General features: G+C 37.5%; 1 protein-coding gene across 5 annotated transcripts; it reads left to right on the top strand.

Annotated features, from left to right (window-relative positions):
- SLC35B3 (solute carrier family 35 member B3) lies at window positions 1-25,270 on the top strand. 5 transcript variants are annotated; one of them, XM_075084069.1, is made up of 10 exons: window positions 1-211; window positions 4,708-4,986; window positions 6,305-6,426; window positions 8,350-8,504; window positions 10,016-10,123; window positions 14,850-14,947; window positions 17,794-17,886; window positions 18,307-18,418; window positions 22,795-22,864; window positions 23,959-25,270. In XM_075084069.1, the coding sequence occupies exons 2-10, from the start codon at window positions 4,786-4,788 to the stop codon at window positions 24,107-24,109; spliced, it is 1,110 nt and encodes a 369-aa protein (XP_074940170.1). In that variant the 5' UTR covers window positions 1-211; window positions 4,708-4,785; the 3' UTR covers window positions 24,110-25,270. The 5 variants fall into 5 exon arrangements, with proteins under 5 accessions (XP_074940170.1, XP_074940173.1, XP_074940172.1 ...); XM_075084072.1 differs by having other exon boundaries at window positions 26-304; XM_075084070.1 differs by lacking the exon at window positions 1-211 and adding an exon at window positions 2,672-2,753.
- The last annotated feature ends 462 nt before the right edge of the window (window positions 25,271-25,732 follow it).

A 25,732-nucleotide genomic window follows, 5' to 3' on the forward strand; every position in this document is an offset into this window, starting at 1 on the left:
CTCAGGCCGAGTAGCAGAACGCCGAGCGAGTAGGCGCTGTCTCGATGCGCTCGATGCTCGCGCCGACCCCCTGGCATTCCCACAGCCACTTCCGGCGGCGCGGGAGGCCGGACGGAGGGATCGGTCCTGGGGAGCGGGACGGGCGCAGTGGGGGCTGGCGGCGGCGGCTGTGTCCCTCCTCCCCCGCGCCTCCTCCTTCCCCGCCGAACAGGTACGGGGGCGGGGCCCCTCCGCGGCGGGGGGAGGAGGCGAGTTTCGCTTCCTGGGGAGAGTCACTCCGTGGCAGGGGGGCATGGACGCGACGGTGAGGAGCGCGGGGGGCCGGAGCGGGGGGGGGAGGAGGAGGAGGAGACGGAGGCGGCGGTCGGCTCTGGCCGGCGGGAGGGTTCCGGCTGTCCCTCGGAGGCGGTGTCCCTCGGGACCCCTGAGCAGGGAGACATTCCGCTCCCCGATGGGAGCGGCGAGGAATGGCGGCCTGTGGCGACTGGAGAGCCCAGCCCGGCCCGGCCCGGGGCAGTTGGCGGGTGCGGGGGCACAGCCACCTCTGTCCCGGTCTCGGGGTGTGGCCTGGGCCGGCCCACGGCCCCGGCTGGCGGAGGGCTGGGCGCAGGCGAGCGGGGAGGGAGGGAGCAAGCTTCGAGCATCGTGTTGGTCCCCGTCCCCCTTCCCTCTCCTGCCTCTGGGTACCACCGACGGAGGCACGTTTGCGTCCTTTGTAACCCGGAGCATCCCTGTCGCGTTGCCAGCGGCTGTCCCGTCGCCAGGCAGTTGTGAAATTGGCTCCAAAGGAAATGGATCTTGGCCAGGGCCAGCTTGGAACTTGCATGGCTCATGCGAGCGATTTTTCTGAGAGTACCGAGATGTTAGTTTCTGCCAAACTGATGTCTTTAATGGATGTTCTTCAGGGTTAAATAAAAGAAGTCCCAGTTCCTTCATAATGTTTTTTCCATGCTTGGTACAAGTCATTAACTTTTTGGAGGCGAAAGACATTTTGCTTTTCTTAGTTACTTGTTCATTTGTTTCTCTTTCAAGTAATAATCACTCTACTTTACCTGTGTGCTAGGTTAAAATCTTGGTTTGCATAGGACCCCTTTTTCAAAGAGGAAAGAACCAAAAGTCTTTGATTTAAAGAACGTGTTGTTTACATTTTTACACACAGGAGGAAACAAAGGGAAATATGCTATTTCACACACATTGGGACAGCTCTTAAGCCACTTGGCTCTTCATAAAACAAATTTTTGGTGCGTGCTTGTTCAAAAGGTGAATCAGTTGTTTGAGGGATTTTGGTGAGAGGAGGATGAATAGCATTTTTGGTACTTAGAGAAATAACATTTGAGAAGTCACAGTGGACTTCAGGAGAGCTTTGTCACATTTGGCAATGAAATTACTTGGCGGAGAGTGTTTCAGGTGGACACATACATTTACAGTTTCTTCAGTTGTTAAACAGTGTTCCTTGAAATGTTTCTTGAACGTGGTAATTTTTTGTTTCCTTTAGAATATAACGGAGAAAAAACAGTTACCATGCATCATTTTATTGACAGCCTGGCCATAACTAGAGCTATCAGTGTTGTTTCTTACTACTTTAGTGGTAGACTTGGTAATCTGCAAGAAATTAAATGGTCAGATTTTAAAAACTGATGGTGTTCCTGAGGAAATATTTTGAATATAAATAGTTGAAATTTAGAAACAATTGTGTTAATTGTGGTGTGGGTTAATGCTGGTAGGCAGCTAAGCACTACACAGCAACTTGCTTACTTTCTCCCTGCTCCCAGAGGGATGGGAGAAGAGGAAAAGCAAGAAAACTCCTGGGTTGAGATAAAAATTGTTAAAGAAGTAGAGGAAGAGTGGACAAAGAGAGACAGAAAACAACAGGTGGTGTAATGGCAATCGCTCCTTCCACAGGTAGACTGACGCCGAGCCAGTTCCTGAGCAAAATATGGCTAACCTCCCTAAATTCCCTCATCTTGCTTTTTATTGCTGAGCATGACCCTTCATAGTATGGAATACCTCTGGTTAGTTGGGGTCATCTATCAGGTTGTGCCCCCTCCCAACCTCTGCACACACCCCAGTCTGGTTACTGGGATGGGGCAGAGGGAGAAACAGAAAAAGCCTTGATGCTGTGCAAGCTCTGCCTAGCAACAGCTAAAACATTGATGTGTTATCAGCATGCTTTTTGGTCACAAATGTGAAACACAGCACCATACAAGCTGTTATGAAGAAAATTAACTCCATCCCAGCCAGTACATAAATGCACTTGTTACTGTTTCTTCTTCGCTCTACTTCTACTTTTGCTGATCCTAACACAGGGATTACACAAGTAATATTTAAAATAGTGCCAGAGTGGTAACTGTAGGTACAGAACTATGCATTATAAAATTCACTCAATTTTTGGACTCTTGAAGCACACGACAGTACGTGGCTTCTCTAATGCAGGGCCTACATTGTTCTCTGTGTTTCAGCTTAGGTGAAAAATGAGGCTCTGATTACTTCTGCAGCTCTTCTTCCTACTGAGAAAGTGTGACATTAACAAATGCTGTGTGCCTCTCAAGAGGAAGTGTACATTGGACAGGAAAGGTCTGAACAGGCACCAGTGAAAATACAAGTTCAGCTAAGATGTCAGCAATGGATCAATTTCTAAATACATTGTCTTTCCTTCATAGCGTTTTGCTCTGTGGGATTGAATTTGGGAGTCCTAACTTTGCATGTAATCCTTCTGGGGAGAGTAGTAATTCACATACTGGTTTAGTGACTAGGTAAGTGTCACTGAGTATCTTCTACAGGCACCTTTACTCTGCTTTCTGTAGTGGTGGAATGCTATAAACACAAGACTAAAGTGGACTGCTTAATCATCACGCCCAATCTTAACAGCTCTACATAATTGCTTTCATAAACTTCATCTTAAAGACAGTTCAATTGTTCTTTCGTTTTTAGGCTGCTCTAGAATATAGATAGTCTAGGGATGAAAAGGTAGTTTCTAGTAAAATTTGTCGTGATCATTTCATGCCCATTTGCTCTTATGCTACTGTCCTTAAATTAAGAAATATTTTTCCCCCTTAGTGGTAATCCCTGCTATAGTTTCATTGAAAGCAAGCCTGTTTGCTTTTCATCAGGGTTTTGTTAGGCTGGACAAGTTATATTTTCATCTTATTTCTTTTCAAAAGGTGGGCAATCTGTTCCTCCATCTTTATAACCTTTTTTGCAGTTGTTCTTTGAATCTGTTTTTCAGGGTGATCAGAATTCTGTATGATTCTGTACATGAAGCTTCACTGGTGCCTCATTGCATGACATTGGTACTTTTCTGTTTTTACTGAAAAGAGTCTACTTAAACTTTCTTTTTCCATTTTTTATGGCCGCCTCATTTTGGGATTAACTTTCTATCTCTTGCTTTTGGTTTTCAACTGAACAGCTCTGAAGTTAAACACAAATAATTATTATAGTCCCTAAACTCCTGTTATAGTTCCCAAGCTATCCTTTCAGAACTTTAATAGGAATCATGTTTCAGCCTGATAGTAGGTTGTATTAAAAAAGAAAACCTAACCATATTAGAAGTTTTATACTACTCCTTCATTTTTCAGCTAAATGTATAATTTCTTCTATTGTATAATAAATTACCAATGTCCAATCAGAATACATTTGCTACATTTATTGTACGGTCTAGCTTTTATATATTAACACATTTTCCATTTAAAAACAATGGGGAAAGCATTTTTCACACGTGTGATGAGGAGAAGTATTTTTGAGCTGGGGAAAACAAATCACTAAATAGTCAAGACAAACAGAATTTAATTACTGACTGCTCACTGAGCTAGATGCTGACCTACACTTAAAAATCTTGGGATGACTGACCGATGTGTTTATCTTGAGGCTGAAAAGAAAAAAGAAAAAAAAAGGCTCAAACATCATACTCTCTGCTGAGCTGAAGAAAAGAATTATTTGCCTGTCAGTCTATTAAGCTGCTAAATTCTTTCTCCAGGCCTCAGTTGTCCAATTTTGTTTTCTATTACATGTGGAAATGACTGCACGTGGTTAATATTAAAGGGATTGGCATACCATAGACCTCATCAGATAACCAATCTAATATCTGAGACTGGCTTCTTAGTCTTCTTGTTTCCATCTTCATGTTCTTTTCCTCAGAAGTGTGTGAGAAACAGTGAATAAATGTGCGAATGAGGGGATAACTTCTTCTAGTTCGATGCTTGTAACCAATCATAGCCTCAAATCTGTAGTTTTCAGCAAAGCTTCCCATGGAGTGGACTGGTCTGGTATATTTCACTGTGAAAATGAAGTAAAGTAGACAGAACCGCAGTGTTTCAATGCCAGTTCTTTCACTGTGATCTGATCACGGGGATCACTTCTCTCCCAAGCAGTCACTCCTGTGAGTACTGGCATAAAAGGGCTAGTTTGAGCTATTGTGAAACTGAAGCTGGTTTTCTATTGCTGATGTTTTGGGGTTGGTTTCTTTGTTTTGTAGAGTATAGGAATACTACTTCCCACATGGAGCAAAAGCGCTTTCATAAGATGTTGTTGGCCTCTGGTGTTCACTGATGTTGACTTTGGACATCAGAAAAGATAAATATAATTTCTGAATAAAAACAATCCAAGAAAACTCTTACACCTTTACATTTTCTATATAAATGTCCCATTTGTTTACTGTTATTGTTGGAAGGTTGCATGTTATGTCTTATCTGATTTCAGTGTTTCTTTCAGGTTTCACACGGGGAAGACACAGAAAGAGAAGAGCAGAAAGAACATAACAATAACACCGAATGCAGCGAACTAGGAGTCATGGATCTGAAATTCACTTCATCAAGAAAACACATCTCCATCAGTGTACCTTCCAAATCTCAAACTATGTCTCCTCATATCAAATCAGTAGATGATGTTGTAGTCCTTGGCATGAATCTCAGCAAATTTAACAAACCTACTCAATTTTTCATCTGTGTTTCTGGAGTTTTTATGTTTTATCTGATCTATGGATATTTACAGGTAAATGCTATGAACTTACATCTTACGCCAATTCCTTCTACCCCTTTTTCAATAGTATAACAATATAGTATGTATTTTAATTTGTATAGACACTTAAAATAGATATTGAATCCAAAGTGAAGCTTTCAGAATTCAAGAGCAGTAAGTAATTGTAAGACTCCATTACAGTTCATGTGCCTACAAGGTTTGGTTCAGTAGGACTTTCATAACTTGATCTTTTACTTCTGTGTACAAGATATACCTTTAAATATTGTTTTGAATGTGTATTTTATAAATGTGATTTCATAGTCATCGAAAACGAACAAATTGTAGAACCGTACAGACTGACAGGTAAGTCTTCATTGGTGTTGAAACCTTTAGATCTCCTCGAGTTCCACAAGTGCTGTACAGTAATAGCAGTCTATTGTTCTCTCTGCTCTCCATTCAGGACAGAGCTGAAACATGTACTGCGGTGTTTGTTAAGCAAAAGCATAATGTTTATGCTGTTTTAGTTAAACATTTGTCTCCCTGCTAACGTTTCTTCTTTTATCTTGAACAGCTACATTTCTGTTCCTTTTTACTTTTGGAGTAATTAAAAAAGTTTGTAATTAAAAATCACCATGTTTCCAATACAGTTTTCAAAAAGCAGCTGAGACATTTCTTAAAGTTACCTCCAAAGAGTTAGGCAAAGTTATGGGTAATTGAAAGCAGAATCTCAAAAAGGAAAATATTAGGTAGCCTTTTGTTTGTATAACTGACACATCTACATAATTCTTTATGCATTGCATGTATTTTTCCATAACAGATTGCTCTGGTTTAAAAAGTTTCTACAGCCTGCAAATTTATAAGCTCACAAGTGCTATTTAATATAGGCACTCAAAATATTAGGTGTGCATTCCTAAGAGATGAAAATTACCAGAAAATATGTCTGTTGGAGAAAGTTTGTGTTTAATTTATTGTAGGCTATTTATAAAATCTGGATAAAACCAGTCTGCTGAAGTAAATGAACCGAAAACCAATAGAAAAGGAGACAGGAAGCCATCTATAATTTGAGATAAATATTAATGGATCAAATGTATTCCCCTGATTAATCAATCCATTAATTTCTGTGGATTTACACCAGCAGTAAATTTTCTCATTGCATTTTGGAGAACCTAAATCATCTTTTCCAATACTTTGCAAGCTACATATGGCAGGTAAATTCTAGTTAATAACCAGCAGCTGTAAAGGCTAGATTTGAATGTACATGATGAAAAAATCTGTTGATTTTGTTTTAATATTTTGGTGTACATATGTGACCTTGGTGGGTTTTGTTTTGTTTTGTCTTTTTTTTTTATAGGAATTGATATTTTCAGTGGAAGGTTTTAAACCTTTTGGTTGGTACCTCACTTTAGTGCAATTTGGATGTTATTCAATTTTTGGACTAATAGAACTGCAATTGATTCAGGACAAAAGGAGAAGGTATGTGTTTTCCAAGCATTTTACCAACTGTCCATCAAATTTTGAAGCATTTGATATTTTTGGTAAATTTCTGTTGTCTGAATGTGAATACTGTGAGGCATTGGTGGCAGTTCCGTAGTTAAAATAATGTGAATTTACTGGACAATGTTAGAAAATGTTTTATAAGCACCTGCTTAGATTTCAGGCCTGTAAGTAGTCTTGTTGACTCTACTGTCACTTTGTCCCACTTAGAGAGCGTATTCTATCCTTAAGGTAGCTGGTACAGACTGACTCATGTATGTGTTGCTTGGGATTATCACATCTAGAGTAGGGCCAACTGCACTTCACGGCACTTGAAGCCATCTCTCACTGAATACCTTTTCCTCAGACCTTGGCACCTCCTCACCAAGAGGTTCCTCTAGCATGCTGTGCATCTTAGAGAGCATCAGAGGTCTGGTCTCTGTTTGCCATGTGGCTGTGTAGGTTTGGTTCGAAGGATGTGCTTAGGTTTTGCATTTTTCATTTAAGATAGCACTCATAACACCCTGCCACAAAATTATTCTGTGTTTTCACTGCAGTTGACCAAGGAGATTCTTGCTGTCTTGAATCCTAGGAATATGGAACAGTGGTCTGACTCAGCGTGGCCATTCTATGGCTTCCTGCCCAACTACAGCCTCTGCAAGCTGTGCATTGAGGCCCTCTGGAAGCCTGGATAGCGGCTGTCATGGTGTGCTTGGATTCTAAAATTGCTTTAAAGCATTATATCCTCGTTAAGCATAACTAGTTTTCCTTACCCGTAGTCAGCCTTGGCTCTGATTTTGCATATACAGATTTTAGGTAACAGAATTCTTTTACAGCCCAACAATGTAGCTTTGATCAATTATTCCTTTTAGTTTAAACACAGAGAGCTTATATTTCAAGTTAGCTGACTTCCTGAGATGCATCAGATAATATTGCATAGTTACCTTTTGGGTGTTCTGTAACTAGTATTTAGGTTTTGATTACTAAATAGTTGCTAATGCTTACAGAGCGTGACACTGTAAGTTATGCTGGAAATGCAGATCCTGAATATATTTTCATTTCATTTCATGTAACCTAGGCATCTCCTTGTAGACGTTAAAAAAAAAAAAATCTATTTCCTAATTTTGATGCAGAATTCTCTGTTTTGTAAAATTTAAATTTTTCTTGTATGCCTACATCACATAATGAGTTATGGATAAGACAGGGTTACAGCAAGACATCTCCTTATGTTGCTTAATGTGGCTCTGCGTATGCATAAAAAATAGCTGAACATATGCACAACAATAACTGTAAAAAATGACAGTGAGCACAGCAATTGCTAAAGATTACTGTTGGATCATCTGTTGTCAGGTTATAAGTTCATCAGACTGCAAACAATACATCTGAAATGTTCAATGAGCCCCTCCGTTCATGATATCTGAATCTCTTCTCTCTCAGTTCTGTTGAGTTTTATAAAACAATGGTACTTCTTTCAACTTTCTTCAGTCTAAAAATGTCAATGTTTGCGTGAAAACTTCACCAAAGAAATGGGCACAGTGACCATGACAGGACTAAGATTCAGGATCTCTTGGTATACCAGCCTTCTCTGTTTCCTTTGACAAATAATCTGAAGTCTTTGTCTTGATTCTTCTGTAAATTATATACCTTCTCAGAAGGAGGTTAAAGAATTACTGCTTGAGTACTTCATGTGCCATGAAGTTTTTATTGCCTTCTATTTGAATGCTGTTTATGAGCAGTAATTGAAAGAAATTAAATTTGAAATCAGTCATTTGTGTGCATTTTAAAACTTCTATTACGGAATGAAATTCAGTGGGAAGGATGGTCCAGCTGTATTACAAACATATTCCTTTATCTAAATTTTCCAAGCCAAAACTCCTGTAGATGAGTCTGTAATACCAAGATTTGTATGTTTATGTTTTGTAGAATTCCTGGCAAAACTTACATGATAATAGCGTTTTTAACAGTTGCAACTATGGGTTTGTCAAATACCTCTTTAGGATATCTGAATTACCCTACTCAAGTCATCTTCAAGTGCTGTAAGCTGATTCCAGTTATGATAGGAGGGGTTTTTATACAAGGTAAGTCTTAGTCTTGCAATCAAGTGATTTCGTTGTTGTTGTTGTTTCTTTGGGAGGCAGTCATATATTGAATCCTGTACTTTGCTAAATTCCACTGAGGCTCTTGGATAGAGGGGGACAGGGAGCATTTTTCCTGTAGGAGGAAAAATATGAATTTCTGAAGCATCTTCTCAGAAAATGTACAAATAAAATCAGATAAACAGAAAATGTGGGGGAAAAGAGGTTGTAAGGACACTTGCAAAACTTTTTTTCAATGCAGGCTTTTGTAATTTTTAAGTAATGTAACTTTGTTTACTAAACCAAATGGAAAACTTGAAATGGAAAAAAAAGAAGTGCAGCTATGATTTATGAATCCAGCTACTCTTGTTGTTTGAAAAGCTTCATTCCTAAATCCCTAATTAAAATTCCTAAATTTTCATTAAATGTTTGATCAGAAATACACCTGACTTTACATGGTTTTAGCGAGTCCTAAAGTCCTAGTTCCTACTCCAAGAACAGAAAAAGGGATTTGGAGAGCAACAGATAAAGTGTATAGTTATGTGAATAAACATACTTCACTATTTCTGGATTTAAAAGACTTCAGTGTATTAGAAAAGTTCAATATGCGGGGATTCATTAAGTCAGTAAAGCTCTGCATGGGCAAGTGCTATGGAACAGAATCTAGAATGATATTTCTCCTTCTGTAGTTAATTCTGGCCTTCTAGTTGAAATGGAAAGCTGAACTTTCAGAGGAGTTTACGTATGCACACATATGCACAGTATTTACCTTTTATTAGGAATCATTTTGTATCATTTTAATGCAGAGAGACTGACATTCCTTAAAGCTTTGTGGAACTTTATATTGTGTTGTAGTACTACTGTATTCTCTTAAAAAATATTTTTTTAAAAAGAATTATTATTTTAAAAAAAATCAGTTAAAATTTTCAGTTTAAAAAAGTTCCCTTGGAAGCTTATATTGAAAGTAGAACTTTCTGGGAAAGGAATGTGTTATTTTAAACAAGATATACAAACTCCTGCATTTTCATTTCCCTACTCTGTTTCTTTCTCCACCTCCTTCCACATCCCCTCTCTCCCAAACTAACGGCCAATGTAGGGTTCTAAAAGTACCCAAATCATCTGTTAGTGTTTGGGAATGACTTCTCTCTAATCCGTAAAGGCAGCCAAAATCTCTTGCATGAGGGGAAAATGTTAAGAAGATATCTAAGCTGTTCTGAAGTTGCTGAGATGGTGCTTTGTCAGGGAGGATGTGCTTTATGCCATTGAGAGCGTGCTTTATGTAAGTAAGAGTAAAACTAGAACTGACCACAAGAATCAGTAGTATCTGTTGTTATCCTCCTCCCTGTTAGAGCTGCTGTTGTAGTCATGAAAGGCCAGAGCATTAAGTCTTCTGCTTAAGTAAAAGAATGACATTGGAACAGTTTTTTCTTTGCCTTCTAGTCTGCTAAACAGGATAAACATGAAATTCTGAGAGTATTAACAGTCCATTCATGTTGTTTGTATTGCTTTTGTAGGAAAGCGTTATAATATTGCAGACGTGTCTGCTGCCCTATGTATGAGTCTTGGATTAATATGGTTTACTTTAGCTGACAGCACAGTTGCACCAAACTTCAACTTGACAGGTAAAGATATATTATATTTTAGAGTTTAACAAAATCCTTTTTTTTCCCCTACAGTAAGCGTTCCACAGAAGTTCTGAGAGTTCTTGGTGGAGTGCCTTCAGGTATCATACGGACAATGCAGGTTTCATTGTAGCTTTGCGCTAGCAGAACTGTATCTGTGGCAGAAGAGGCTTTTATTCTAAGTGTTAGTTTTCAGGTTCTTAAAATTTCTGGAAATTGAACTCTTCATGTTGAAATCTCTCATGCTTGTTCTCAAGAAATACTTCCCAGAGAATACGTTAAAATAAATATGGTAGAATTCAGTTTGACCATTTTAAAACTTCAAAAGATTAGTTGTCTTTTCTAGTTAAACCTCTTTAAGTCTTTTTTTCATTTCAGAACCATTTGCTTCATACTAATTGATGATCTCACTCAGATTTGCAGTAGTTCGTAGTTGCAGTGCCCACGTTCTAACTCTTCTGTACTGTGTAAAGTCAGAAGGAAAATATTTTAACATACTTGGTTTTAAAAATGTAGTTGAATGCCTTTCTCAAATAATAAAGGAGAACTGGTTAGTCATAAAATCCATGTTATTTACTTGGCCAGTGTTTGGATTAGTACTGAACCTTAAGCTTTTGAATACTCAACTTCTGGTGTATTCTTTTCAAATTCTGACATGAGTTACAACAACTGTTACGTTCAGTTTGAATCCTTTATTTCTTAGTAGTGGAGGCAGTGATTTAGAAGTTTTGTTCCTAATAATAATAATAAATACTCAGTTTTAAGGAAAAGACTTTTTGTCTTCACAAAATATTATCTCATCTAGTGTTAGTGATGATCAATTTGTGATGTCTAAACTGTATGTATCTTTTGCCTTGCTCAGAAATTAATTCTCACACCATTTAATGTCATTTTAGTGCTACTGGTAGGGGAAGAAATTACAAAACTCTGTGAATTATATGACCTGCTGTGCATTTAATGTATTTGTGTGTGGTGTAAGTGGGTGGCTACTTGAAAAAAATACTTTGAGTACAGTATGTCTTTGGTATGCATGTAATCATATTCTAATGTTTCCGATGTATAGATGTGTGTTACTATTACAGCTATTTCTGACTATAGCTTCTAAGTGCGTTCACATGTTAATATATTCCTGTTGTAAAATTTGAACTGTTTTAAGTATGTGCTATGACCTAATTCTGAAAAGATTTGGAAAGTTAATTCTTCAGCTGAATGGGATAGGGTCAAGTGCAGCAAATGTAGCAAAGTCCTGATGCCCTCAAAGATCTAAAGAACACAAGATAAAAAACTTCAAAGGTCTTCAGAGAATAAACAGGATTATCTTTCATTATTGATCTATTTTGGACACTCCAAACAAGTCTGCGTATATTGAAGCTTAGAGCACTACCATTTGGAGGAAGTTAGTTCTGTGAAATAGAATGCAGAACTACAATTCCAAAGTCTGGATCTCCCCTTAGGAAGGTGACTGGAAATTCTCCTGCGCACCTTCTGAGAAGGTTCTTTCTCTGTTTCTCTATTCCCTCTTGTCTATTCTGCTTTATTCCCATGTCACTTAATTTAACCAGAAGAAACTTTTCATAATGGGAAATGTGGAGTTTTTCCTTTTCTCAGATGAATTTTGGAGGTAGGTGGTCCCTTCCTTCAAGAAATGTACTGATTTTTGGTATTGCAGACATACTTAGCTGCCCAACTGTGAAACCAGTGATAAGAATTATTAAAAACTTTGCTCACTCTGCAAAATGGCATATTCTTTTGAATAATTACACTTTTCTTGTTGTATCTGTAAATCACAGAATAAGAACTGAAAGCGGAGAGGCAGAGTTTAATTATCTTCGCAGAGTATCTTCAAAGAAATAACAAAGTGTTTAAGGATATTAAAACTTTCAGAAACATAAACAAATTAAATTACTGTTTTCTAAAGTTGCAGTTTTATGTTACTGCCCACTTACTGCCCCCTAAATTGCTGAGTTTGCTCCAGTGATTTATGAACACTTATTTAGAACTCTTTCCATACAAACTAGTATGATTCTAGCATGGTTTCACAGAACTTCTACTAACTTATTAAGAAAAAGCTGTTTACATTTCACAGTTCTAAGAGAGCAAAACTATGCTGTGAAGTTAAACAAAACAGATAATCTTTGTTGTCTGATGCAAATACAAAAAATGGAGCATGAGCAGATATAAAATATTATCTGGATGAAAAATTTTACAAGTCCTTTTTTGGTTTTGGGTTTGTTGGTTTTTGGTTGTGTTTTTTTTTTTTTCCCCTGCCATTGAAATCTAATCTCAGTATTGCTGGGCCAAAAAGGGAATTTACACAGATTTTGTTTACACATGAAAGAGGTCAGCCAAGAAGACAGAAACTCTCTACTGCCAGAACAGGTATATATTTGTAACTAAGGGAGAGGTATGCTTTTCAAGATGGAGTTGGTGTTAATCGCTCAAAGCATCTCCTAGCATTATCGAATTGGAGAGATAGTGGTAGGTATCCTAAATAGCTGTGAGTAATAGATACAGGACTTATAGAAGAGAAGGGTGTGCAGGAGGAGACAGTCTTGAACCATTGGTACTGTAGGAGCTTCTACTGTTCTGGCATTACAGATGTAAGTGGAAATTAACTATTTTCAGTGAAGACACAGTGAAAATATATATTGCATGAAAATTCCTCCACCCTAGACTGTTTGTGCAGTTTAGTCTTTTGCAGACTGAGGTGTTTTGTCTTTAGCTTCACTGTTTTTAGGATGATATTACTTGGTTAGCTACCTCTACCATGTCTTCTAATCTTATGTATGGCAGGCTTCTAAAATGTGGAGTATTAAAGAGGTCTTAATGGGCAGGTGAATTCCAAACAGCTCACTAGTCTAACACATTTAAGTGGTGGCGATTGCAAGTGTGAGAATATATTGTTGAGGAACTTATGTAACTATCCAATAGCTTATAAATGTATAAGCACAGTTAATATTTTAGTGACTTCAAGCATCACATTAATAGTGTAAAATACAGTGTAATGTGGTGTTTCAGTCAAGTCTGTTGGTGCAAGGCCTCCAGGTTTAATTTCTTTCAGAACTAATTTAGGACCAGTTCTTCCAATCATTTTTGTTTGTGCTTTACATACTCTATAACGTTACTGGTCTCATTTATACTTTTGCCACTGCTGCTCAGCAGCAATTCTTCTCTTCATAATCCAAACTGTGCATGTACATAATATGAACATGTGTCCTGTCCCTACATTTCTTCTTTCCATGTGCACTTGCACTTCAGATCGCTGGTAACCTTTTCATCTCAGTCCAGTACTGAACCCATGTATTTGTCCAGTGATGTGCCTGGGCCATTAACCACTCCTGGAACCAGCGTGATAGAGAACACAGATGAAGACATGCTTAGTCACTTTACAGAAGTGATCTGCAGCAAGGCTATTGCTGAGCTAGAGGTGTTATACCTTTGGACCAGAGCTGGATCCATGGAATTCTGTGAATCAATATCTATATACTGTGGTCTTTAGCATAACCAGTATTATTCAGGTTATCATGTAATTTCCATTAACTCATACCTTTTCCAATGCCTGATAACTTTGAAAAATTCAGAGTTTTTTTCTGTTGCTTCAGTTGCATAAGTCTAGCCTGGGAAAGGAAATGGTTCCCAACTGAAAATGCTGGTTTGGAAGTTCCCATGTATCCAGAATCTGGCCTAGGAGATGCCACCTGAAACTTCATTGGTCTTAAAAATGTTAAATCTTTCAATTCTGAAAATCCGAGGTGCTGAGATTTTTTTTCTCTGTCAGGAACTTATGCTCCATTTGGTCCATGAGAATGCGTATAATGAGGCCTCTGATAGTAAGAACATAGTGTTAAGAATGGCTTGTATGTAACACTGCTTGTTTCTAGTCTTCCACTTTGCATTCTTCCCTGACATTTATGATGTTTTTAAGGCACCAAGACTAGAGCAGACAGTAAATAGGATTTTGATGACTGATATCTTCTGTAATGTTGTATACTTAGGAAAAGTGGTATTTCAACCTTTGTGCATCATTAATTTCTAACTCTTGCAATGTTAAACACAACAGTTGCTACAGTCATGAAAGAATCGAAGTTTGGAGGTTGGGAAATGAGTTGTGACTGGCATGGATAAGAAGTTATTAATTTTTGTTATTGGAAAGCTGATTACATTATTGACTGTGTAGTGACTTGGTTGTGAACGAATATGGTAACCTAAAACCATGGGGTTTGTACTTGAACTATAGTTTTTTAAAATTAATATTTTAACAGTGAAAGATTTCCACTGTGAATCTTCTTGCATGTTTTATCATTACATCTAACATTTCTATTTGCCTTTGTCAGGAAAAAATAATCTAGGATTAACTACTCAAAAGAGTATATTCTCTGGTTATTTATCTTCATTAAAAACACCTCAGTAAATGCAATTGACATTCTTTTACTCTTGTCACCACAAAAACTACAACTAGCTTCTTTATAGCAATGTCCAGACGTTACTATCAAGCTTAGAGGCACACAGTGCTCGGGGCTTTGCTGGTGGAGGGAGTGGGGGTAGACACTGCATTATACTAGTATAATGAAGTAGTTTTGCTGACATTTAGGATATGATATTGAGGGGGTTTATTATTTTTTCTATTCAAGATTTTTTTTTTTTCAGGATAAGTACAGAGTGGTTTTCGTCACTACTCTGCTGATAAATATTCTGAACAGGTTTTTTTTTTTTTTTCTTATATTAGGTGTGGTCCTAATATCCCTTGCCCTCTGCGCAGATGCAGTTATAGGAAATGTACAGGAAAAAGCTATGAAGTTGCACAATGGTTCTAATTCAGAAATGGTAAATAACAGATTTGCAATTTTAAAAGAACACGTTCTATCACAGACAAGGCATACAATGACAAAACATGAAACCTAATCTGCTTTTCTCTTGCATATGTAAGGAAGGGCTTTTGGTGTATTGTTCTTGGGGTTTTCTGTTTGTTTGGGGGCTTTTGGTGTGTTTTGTTTGTTTGTTTTGTTTTTTAACCTTTCAGGGGTGCTGCTTTCTGTGTGCAACTTCAAATGTATATTGCAGCTACAAAATCACTTCTTTCTAGCCACAATTTCTTTGTCTACCCTGCAGGCCTGAAATCAATGGAGTGTTTTCTGTATGATCATGCACTTAATCTCTGGAAAATATATACTGTTCTTCTGCTATAGATAAGCATGTGGTGCATGGAACACGTTGCTTTTCTCTTACTTTGCTAGACTTCCGATTCTAAAGTCTGCTGGCAATTGAGAGGCAGCCTTTTTTTAAGCTTTTGAAATCAGTAAAACTCTTGACTTTCAGAATGGGTGGACATGTGTATTCCTGATTCAGTGAAATACATGATTTTGAAAAAGTCTTGCTCAGCATTTTTAATATACTTATTTGGAATGCGCTTATCTGTCTGTGCGGACTATCTTTTCTTTTTGAACAAAACTTGCGTTTGAGTCTGGCATCTTTTTCTCTAAAATCAAGTAAATACAAGAAAATCTTTTATTATAACAGCCATTCTTTGAATATGTCACAAGTAAAATTATTGAAATTTAATTTGCAAGTTTGGCATGTATTTGACATTTAACTAGAAAATCTAGTTCCTCTTTTATGAGAATAGCTTCACAAATGGAGAGAAAATTAGTTAGAAGGAAGCTTCATGTATGGCTGAAAGCGATTTAGGTTGGCTCAAGAAGTTTGAGCTTCAGTTTTCTGGAAAGCAGAAGAACATACCTGAAAAGTGTCACTTTATTCTTGGTTTGGTTTGGTGGGGTTTTTTGTGGGTTTTGTTTTGCTTTGTTTGGGGTGTGTGTGGGGGTGTGTGTGTGTTTTTTATACTTTCTCTTAGCATTCACTGTTGACTGCTGCTGGAGTCAGAGACCTTAGCTAAATGGACCTCGCCTGGCACAGCACAGCCTTCTGTAGCTGTAATCTCTGAAATACTAAACAAAGTACCATCTCTAACTGTGTTCTTTCGCATCTTGCCAACAGTCGTCTGACAGTTGTTAACAGGAGCATCGGAGGTGCTTATCTCCAGATCTTTGCTTTTTATTCTGTGTTAGCCTGACAAATGTTGGTCTTCATATTGTATAGTCACACTACTTGTAGAGATTCACTGTAGTGATTAAGGCTATAAGGGTTTTGTTTGTTTGAGGCCTAGAGATTACACTCTGGGATTTTGTTTGGAGAATTCAGTGCAAAAGTACAAGCAGAATTTAAAAAAATCAGAAATTTCTAGACCTGAGACTGTGGGTGAAAATTTAAGAGGTCTTCTGAACCAAAGATCGTGTCTAATGGACACTGATCTGGAAATAAAATTGAAGAGTAAAGGAATCTGTCATCCATAGGATCTCTGTTTCATTGCTGAATTTGGAACTCATCCTGGATTAAGCAATTAGGAAAATAGAAAAGATGTCTTGCAGCTGAAACTTACGCCTGATTTTGCCTTGTTGTGATTCTAAGGGAGTGAGATGTATCACGCTGCCTGATAAGGAACTAGCAATGTGGTGCTCATTCCTGGTTGTGAGAAGTGAGGTCTTTGGGAGAAAAGCTGGATGCAGAGGCAAATGAAGAACCAGAGACTAACTTTTGTGTGTATAAATGCTGTAAAACAAGAGCTCTGAAGATCAGCTCGTTGTTTTTTAAGAGGTTGAAAGCAGTTCTGCTCTTGAAATATACATTCATCCTCCATTATTGTAGAGCAGTGATAAGTGTTCTGTTGTCTCATGGCATTGTTATCAATTGTTAATAGATTTATTTTTGCAAATAATTGGAATAGTATAATGTAAACAATTGATGAAACCTGTGTCAAGAGAAGTAGGCCTGTATTGAAAGTCTAGTAAATCAGCATGTTCCAGCTGGTAATGTGTCCAATAGTTCTGTTCACTGTCTCTCTTTTTCACAAGAAGAGGCCACTAAATATTGCCCAAACAGCTGAATGCCTCCCACTGCACGGGAGGATGTATGAGTGGGCAGTTCCACTTCCGTTTGTGCCTCTACGTGGGAAAAGATAGGATTAAGATTCTTTTGTCGCTTTTGTATGAAGCTATGAGTTAAGTAAGAGCACAGACAACATGAAGAGCTTACTGTTTGCTGAGTATACACTTTTCTGAGTCCTGAACTAGGCCAGAGCTGGTCATAATTGAAAATCTTTTATCCTATAACCATAATGGAGATGTGTTGTGTACGTGAACCAAAGTGACACAGATAAAAATTATGTGACACTTCTTCTGGCTGTTCAGAGTGATTATGTGCTACCCTTTGTACATTTAGTGTAATATAGATCTTTACTGTGCAGGATAAGTAGCAGAAAAGGAAATATATTTAACATATTATTCAAACTATTTAATTATATAGTTGTGTGAAGTTTTATTTAGGATGAGAAAACATGAATTTGAAGGATTTACCACAGTCAACATTGACCTCAGGATATTATTAACTGACTGGCTTACGAAACCTTTTTTATGTAATTGTGGGTAGGAAGAAAGTCTCTAACACTTTTCACTGTACATCAGCTATTATAGAAATCCTAGTAAAAATATCTTCAAGCACTGCAAATTCAACTCTGAGAAGTTGAACGTATTAATGGGGCCAAACATTTGAAATCATTAAATTTTGTCCTTTTGTATAGTATCACCTGGTAATTATTTTCTCTTAAACTATTCTAGGTTTTGTATTCCTATTCAATAGGTTTTGTGTATATTTTATTTGGATTAACATGCACTAGTGGATTAAGCCCTGCAGTAACATTTTGCTCAAAGGTAGGTGTAAAGATTTCCTTTTTTCTATGAACAACCTCATTGGAAAACATTGCTTGGTATGGTTTAGAAAATCTCACCACTTTTCTGAAGTTTTATTTTCATCACGTAAACTGGTTGACTCTTATAATTCATACATTAAGCAAGTTGTTACAGTCTTTGATGTATCAGATAGGGTAATGTTTTGTTTTGTTTTTTTTTTTAAATAAACATAAAATCACAGGACCAGACTTATGAGCTTATAATTTCATTATTATTTTTCCATTATTTAAAATTAAATAAGGATCTTTGCATGAATGCATTGTTGAACAGCTTATTATTGCTTAAGCAATTGATTAAAGTCTGTAGTTTTTTTGTCATTTTGCAGTACTTCAGGGTTTGTTTTGCATTTTTCCTAACGGGCTTTTTTTGTTGTTGTTGCAGCATCCAGTTCAGACTTATGGTTACGCATTCCTTTTCTCCCTGACGGGGTATTTTGGCATATCCTTTGTTCTAGCATTGATAAAAATCTTTGGTGCCCTTCTGGCTGTAACAGGTATGAACAACTGATATCTTTACTGCTTTTGGTATAAAAACATGAAGTAATCTTTTTCTACTACTTAGGACAGAGCTTTCGAGAATTGCTCTCTCTGGCTTTTTTTCTGTTCTTGGTGCTGACTGATTGTGGTTGGTGTAGCACGGATCTGCTTTAGTAGTATGTGTTTCAGAGCTTCCTAGTCCTTCCTGGGCCATAGTTTCAACTTTGAAGAGCCTGTTGAGCAACCTTGTGCATATAGCCTGTGCTATGTGTTAATGCAGAAACAACACTCTTCCAAACAGAGGGATTGCAGTGGAAGTGTGTAGCAAGCTGTAAGGAAAAGACAGGTATTATTTGAAACATAGACAGAAAAGTGAAGATGTTCCAGTAAGGCATAGTAGGTAGTGTCATAGGCTCTAAGCACAGAATTTCTGGAGATTTCCAACAAAAGGTAATGCTAAAAAAACTATGAGGAGCTCTCCTGAAGCTTCTGAATGTCCATACACTCTCAGTGCAATGCTGCTGTAGCAATGTTAAATTGCTACAGACTCAGTTCAGAATAAAGTCTAGTGGAACAAATTCTGACTTCTGTGATAGTCTCCTCAGATCTTTTTATTAAACTGAAGGGACTAAAGGGTGTGTATTAGTTTTGGAAGTCAGGATTTGAACTAAAACTGCTGATGGGTTGTATAACAGCTGCTGGATTATCTCTAAATTGCAACTTGTGTATTCACAGGACAGGTACAAGCCTACTGTTAATGACAGAAACAGATGGCCAAGTCTTACAGATCTTCTAGGCTTCTGATGTAATTGTCCCACAAAAAGTGGAAGCAGTCATGTTTTCTGTTAAGTGCTTAATACAGCATATGACTGTATCAACCATGTCAGAAGACACAAATGTAAAGAACTCTGATCAGTAATAAGTTGAAAAGATTTGGGCCACTAACTGGTGTGTATGCGAGCCACAAGGGAATGTGGAACAATGTAAGTCCCTAAAGTATGTCAAAAGTTACTGGAATCCTCTCCAGGCTAAGAAAGTCACCAAATTCTATCTTGTCTGCTCCTGTGATAGTTCACGCACAAATAAGAAGTTTCTTTGATGTGGTGTTCTCACCTAATAATATAATAATTTCCTAGCAATAAATGCAAGTCAGACCTATCTGTGCTGACATGCTCCAGGGTATGTGATGGATAAGGAAAAGGAGGATGTGAAGCAAGAAGCAGTCACAACCATTATAGATTTTCAATCTTTATAGATATTCAGACTTGACTCTTATGTCCAGTTGCATATGGGGTATTCTTCACATTGAGTAGTCAGTCATCTGAAAAAAATCACGTGGAGAGATTGAAATCCCGCTGAGATTGTCTGGCTCTCTATGAATGAGGAAGCCACTGAGCACAATGCACTGGAAAGTAATGTCATCTGGTTATGCTTGGTCTTTACTGATGCATTGGCTGATGTGTGCCTTAGAAACAACGAAAAGTATTAAAAGTATTGTGTGTGGAAGGACAACTGTATGGCTGCAGAGAAGGAAGTGTGTTCAGACACCTTATTGATACTATGTCTGCCTGAGATCGTCAATGGCAGAAGCAGTATAGAAAATTGTTAAGTCAAAGGAATCGCTGGTAAGACAGATGCAACGAATTGTGGCTCAGAAATTATTTGTACTAGTTTATTGTGGCTTGCATCTATTTGTGAGGCCGTGGCATATTTTAGTATGCAGCGTTACCCGAGTGTGGCAAAGCTAGCTACAGCCAAATGACATAACTGTATGACAGGTGAATGCTTTTAACGTGTGTCCTTACGAATTTGTAAAACAGTCAAGTGATTGAAGAGTCTACATATCCAAATGTCCTCAACTGTCGGAATAAGAGCAAGTGACCCTGGTGTTTATTTTAACAGCAGTTAATTGTAATGTTAACATTTTTTATGAACCTAACAACACTAAAGGAAAAGTTTGACACTTGATCATTTTTCAGCATCTTCCTGTACACCTGTTTTCAGGCTGCCCCTAAAATTATTACTCTTTACTGTGTGCAACTGCTATAGAACATGAAATTCTTTGTCTGTAGAAAATTGTTGCTTCCAAACTCAAAATGTGACTTGAGTGTATTTTTTTGAAAATCAGTCATTGCCTATCTAGACTCTCCTATCATTTATATAGTCATTACAGTAGTCTATCAAGATCAGTTACACCAAGCTCATTCTTTCCTCAGGTTACGTTTTCTTAAAACTACAAACATTAGTCACAGGGGCCTGGGAGGGGGAAAAAGTGTAGCAAGATGCCATGGAGCTACTTTCCTCTCTTCCCTCTAGCCCTAAAGGTGGTTTCTGTCAGGTGATGCTCTACTTCATTCGCAATAGTGGAGAGGAAAATACAGACAGTTGTTTCTGACCTGAGGATTGCATGCTTTGCTCTCCTGTTAATTGTTGCTTCTGCAGCGCCTCTCACTGATGTTTGTTTTTAACAAGTTCAGTACCTCTCCTGACTGGAAACTGGCCCAGATGAGAGGGTTGGCTCATGTATTAAAACAGCTCTTTTTCTTGGAGGGAAGAAAAAAAAAAAAGTCTTACTGTGCTAAAACATGTTTAAAAATGCTGCGGCATAGCAAACCCTTCCCAGGTTTTCTATGCCTGACCTTGACAATCCTAACACTTGAGCCCTTTCTGTCTTGCCTGTAGCAATGTGAAAATGTTTATTGTGCCTTGGAAGAATACCACATTCATTACTGTCCCTCCCACCCCCATCCACCCTCTCCTTCTTGGGGGGAGCGGGGTGAAAGAGTTTAATGAAAATTGTATTTCTATTAGCAGAATGAGAAATTATCAGACTTAATTGGGAAAAAGAAGAAAAGGCACTTAATTTAGAAGGAAATGGTTACATAAATATTTTAATTAATAACTGATTTGAAAGAACAGAAATAATCGTAATTAGAAAAACTGAAGTAATTTAACCATTTTTTAAATTATTCATCTGTAAACTGTTTTCTAATTAAAACTCAATTTTCTTTTTCATTCTCCTTTAATTTTTCATGTAATAGAAAATCATTTTATTTGATGACCATAAATTTCTTAAAATGTAAAGAAAATTGTTACCAAAAAGTTGAGACTGGGGCAGAAAAAGCAATGGTGAAGGCCGTTTCTTCCACCACAAAACATGCGTTCAAGTAAATATTTGTTTGTGGGGGAGGGTTGGGGAGAATGAAACTTGCCTCACTAGACATAACAGCGTGAAAATACATCAGTAGTCATTGGTTCCTTTTGCCAATATGTTACGGTAAGACTAATGTGTGTGTAGTTATACAAGTAAGGCATTCCAGTATGGTATGGTGAAAAGTACTTTGTGGTAAGCAAAATATTTTCTGTTAATGAAAACCATAGTTTCCTTCTGGTGCAGATAATTGTACTGGGGTCTGTCTTAAGTGAGAAGCCTGCACTATCATATAACACCTTCTCAGACCCTTAACCTCCACAGCTAAACTTGTATGCCTGGCTGCATTGTTACTTTTTTTTTTAAAAACATTTTCTATAACTTTTACTTATTTATTGATTTTGTTCCAGTGGTAAACTATACAGGTTTCCCAGTACACAGTTTGCTAGCAGCGCTGTATTCTTGTTCATAGCAGATAGCACTGAAATCATTCAAATTGTTGGCGCTATAGTTAATTTGAGAGTAACCCAAACAGATAGTTTACTTCCATTTTGGTAACAGGATTGTGTTCTCAACTCGTCTTACTACCTTGATTCTTTCTAGTGATAAGGTTACATGTGGAAGAAGGTCTCTCAGTAGTTTTGATGAAAATTTCCTAATGCATAATCGTTGAAGTCTGATATCTTTGGTCACTTAGGTTTCTAACTAAAATTCTATCTCTCTGCACTGTTAGGTAAATTTTTGGTAACTTCAGAAGAATGACAAGATTCTAAATGCTATTCCACTTCAAAAATAAACCCCAAAACATCGCTGAACTGTAATAACGTGAGGTAGAAATGGGAAGAGATTTGGTGTATCCAGATAGCGATACAACTTTTTTCTGCTGTAACAGATTAGTTTATGCCATCAGTTACTTGCAAGATTGATTGTTGCTTTCAGATATTGTGAGCTGATTAGCTTGAAGTTGTTAAATAGCAAGTCTTGTTCTGGAAGTTTGCTGCAGACACTGTGACTGGAGCTGGTACTCCTGACACAATGTACTTGTTTCAGACAGCATGTGGTTCTAGCACTGTTTTGCAGTGGACTGGGGCATCTGCAGTCTGCGTTTGCACCAAGAATGATCATCGTTTTAGCCAGACACTTAATCGTGTAATGAGGTTATCTACTAATATTGAAGACTATATTATGTTCCTTTGCTGTAACTGAATGCTTAAAGAAGTAAATATTTGTTTTCCTCTGCAGTAACAACAGGAAGAAAAGCAATGACCATTGTGCTTTCTTTTTTGTTCTTTGCAAAGCCATTCACATTCCAGTAAGTATTTATGGTTTTAAAAGGGGGTTTATATATTTTATAAAAAATTACCTTCTTGATCATGGAAATATAACAACAGTAATTAATCATGTTCAGGCTTTAATGCTTTTCATTTCATGTCTTCTACAAATGTTGGCCATCTGCTGTAAATATTGACTGGCTTGTTGATGCTAATCATGCTATAGAGAAAATAGTTTCCATTTTTATAAAGGTCTGGAAGACAAGCTATTCCATATGTTGGCAGTTTTTGGTTGTTTTTGAAGAAAAATCTTACTTAATATCTAGTGCTTATGATACTTAATAAATTGTTTGGGTACCTTCTCTGTGGAGGAAGATTTGGCTAAAGGAAGGCATTTTCTCCGTTACAGTATTGTTTCCCCTTTTATGAGCTCAGGTTGAGTTCTTAGCTAGCCCTTTTAAATAACTGCAAGCTTCTATTGTCTTGATACATTAAATTGCAAGATTTTTGAGCTTGGGTTTCTTCCCTTTTTTTAATTTCAAAGAGAGCTTACATTGAAAAATGCAGCTAAGTTGCTATGTTGATCCTAATTGCTTCCAGTTTGAAACATATTAGTATTCATTTTTATTGCTATGTATAAATTTATTTGAGATTTAACAACAAAGCTTATACCCAAATGGCATTTACTCCAGCTAAAAATCTTGAGGCTTAAAACAACAGAGAGCTGAAACAAAAATGTGCTTACACGGGAAGTATGGATATAAGGCATGGAGTGAGAACACATTTTGGACCTGTAGTAGAGTATATCTCTCATAACTGTACTAAAATTTCTCAGGACCATTTTATTCATGTGAGAAAGAACGGCTACCCTTTAGTTATCCTTTTAACTATAAATGTACTTTAATAAGCTCTCCAGCCAAGATGGGAAAAGGAAGGATGGAAGGGTAATAATAGAGATTCAAACAAATTCTTTCTCAGAGTCTGCTAATTTGGGGGGGGAGGGCGGTAGTCCTTAAAATCTTCTCTCCTTAATGTAGGGGCTTAATTTTTATTTAATTCACAAATATTGCTATGTAATTGCTACAGATAAAGTGCTAATGGTAACTTCTTCCCCCCTCCTTTCCTCCCCCTTTAGGTACGTGTGGTCAGGCTTACTGGTTGTCCTTGGTATATTTCTTAATGTTTACAGTAAGAATATGGATAAAATCAAACTGCCTTCACTGCATGGTCTTTGGAAAAAAAGTGTGGAAGAAAGAAAAACAAGGACGTTGTCACAGACTGTATAGACAGTGGTTTATGCCTTGTCAAGACTATGACCTTTATTTTATTAGAACAGTCTTCAACTGATTCACTTTCCAAAGGGAACATTATTAAAACCAAAGGAGCTGAAGGCATATTGTCTGCTTGCAGATTGCTCGAAATGCACATTTTTGTGAGCCCTTTCTTGAGAGCACTTGAGTTCATCGTAAAAGGTGTTGTAGGCCATTGTCAGATGGCATTATCAGGCAATGAAGGACAGCAGCTCCTGGCAGACTGCTGAGAAGCTGCACTCCAAGTGGGACACAGTAGAAGACTAATTTGGGCATTTTAATAATATTGGCCATGTGGCTGATCTGAGATTAGTGGTTCTTTGTCTTTGTTAATTGTCTAGGCGGGGTAATTTAAATGTAATACCGTATTAACATTTAATGGAACCTAATCAGCAACTGGTTGACCAAATTGTGATTTTAAAGGTGGAAGGTTTAGAATATGATATGTTGTCACTCTTTTTCATTTTTAAATAAAAATGTTGGGGTTTTCTTAAGTTATTGATTAGATCATCACAGAACTTTGTATTTATTGTAATAATTGAAAATTTTACTGAAATCTCAGTGTTATTCTTTTGGATTATTGCTTGCAAGTAACAAGAATGAGATTGAGTTTGTACAGTCAACACCCATGCTTTTACGGGGGGGAGTGGGCTTTTAGGCCTGAACAGAGTGAGAACACAGAATGAAAAAGTCATGATTGAAACATTGGTGTGAGAACCTATTATTTGCTTATTCTGTGGTGAAATACAAAATATTTAGTGGCCTGTGGCCCTCCATATTGTAGTGGTGTAAAGAGACATGGAAGTCCTCTATATTAGTATCACCAAATCAAAGCTCTTCATTTTCAATATTGGAGTAAAGAATAACAGCATCTGTTCCTGTGTTTGGAATGTGTATTGTGTCAGTCTTTGTGTGGTTCTGTGATGAATTTAAGAGGATTAGGGTACAGATTACAATTTTCTTTATTTAATGACAGAAGACAATGTACTGCCAGTCTGTCTTTTTCATCATGAATTTAGGAAGACTAAGTCCATTTATCTCTCTTGCTTTTATATTCAACTCGCTTTTGAATCGCTTGCTGTCTCTTTCATTTTATATATTTAACAATAGCACTTTAAAAGTACCGATCACCATACAGTTCGTTGTTCTCATGTGGCCGTGATTTTTTTGTTGTTGTTGCGTCCCTTAGATGCATCTTAGTGTGTGTTCTTTCAACTTAGACAAAAGTAAACTGGATGATAGAATTGTCTAGTCAGGAATAGCGTACAAAGAATGGAAATATCTCACAGGACTGCCTTCTGCTAAAAATACTAGATTATGAAAGTATTCAAAATGTGCAAAATGGCTTTCAGACATCTAGGAAGAACTGCTGTTCCAAGAAGCTTGTAATCAAAGCACAGACACAAACGTGCCTTAAATTTGCTTATTGAGTTGGTAACTAGCATATGCCATATTAAGTATGTTATAGAACAGAACATGGAATGACATAGCCATCTTAGCACAATGGGACAAATAGGTGCCATGGAGAGCTGCACTAGCAATTGCACCGTTTCCAGCGTTCAAGGTACTCTGGTGTGTCAGCAAAGCCTTTCAACCCAT

The sequence above is a fragment of the Phalacrocorax aristotelis genome, chromosome 2 (genome assembly GCF_949628215.1).
Source record: "Phalacrocorax aristotelis chromosome 2, bGulAri2.1, whole genome shotgun sequence".
In the NCBI taxonomy this organism is placed as follows: domain Eukaryota; kingdom Metazoa; phylum Chordata; class Aves; order Suliformes; family Phalacrocoracidae; genus Phalacrocorax; species Phalacrocorax aristotelis.

What these genes read in the sequence shown, in the direction of transcription:
- SLC35B3 (XM_075084072.1), top strand. An exon ending in AGGAGGGGTTTTTATACAAG is followed by an intron (nt 8,505 to 10,015) that starts GTAAGTCTTAGT and finishes TTGCTTTTGTAG; the next exon opens with GAAAGCGTTATAATATTGCA. An exon ending in ACCAAACTTCAACTTGACAG is followed by an intron (nt 10,124 to 14,849) that starts GTAAAGATATAT and finishes TTCTTATATTAG; the next exon opens with GTGTGGTCCTAATATCCCTT.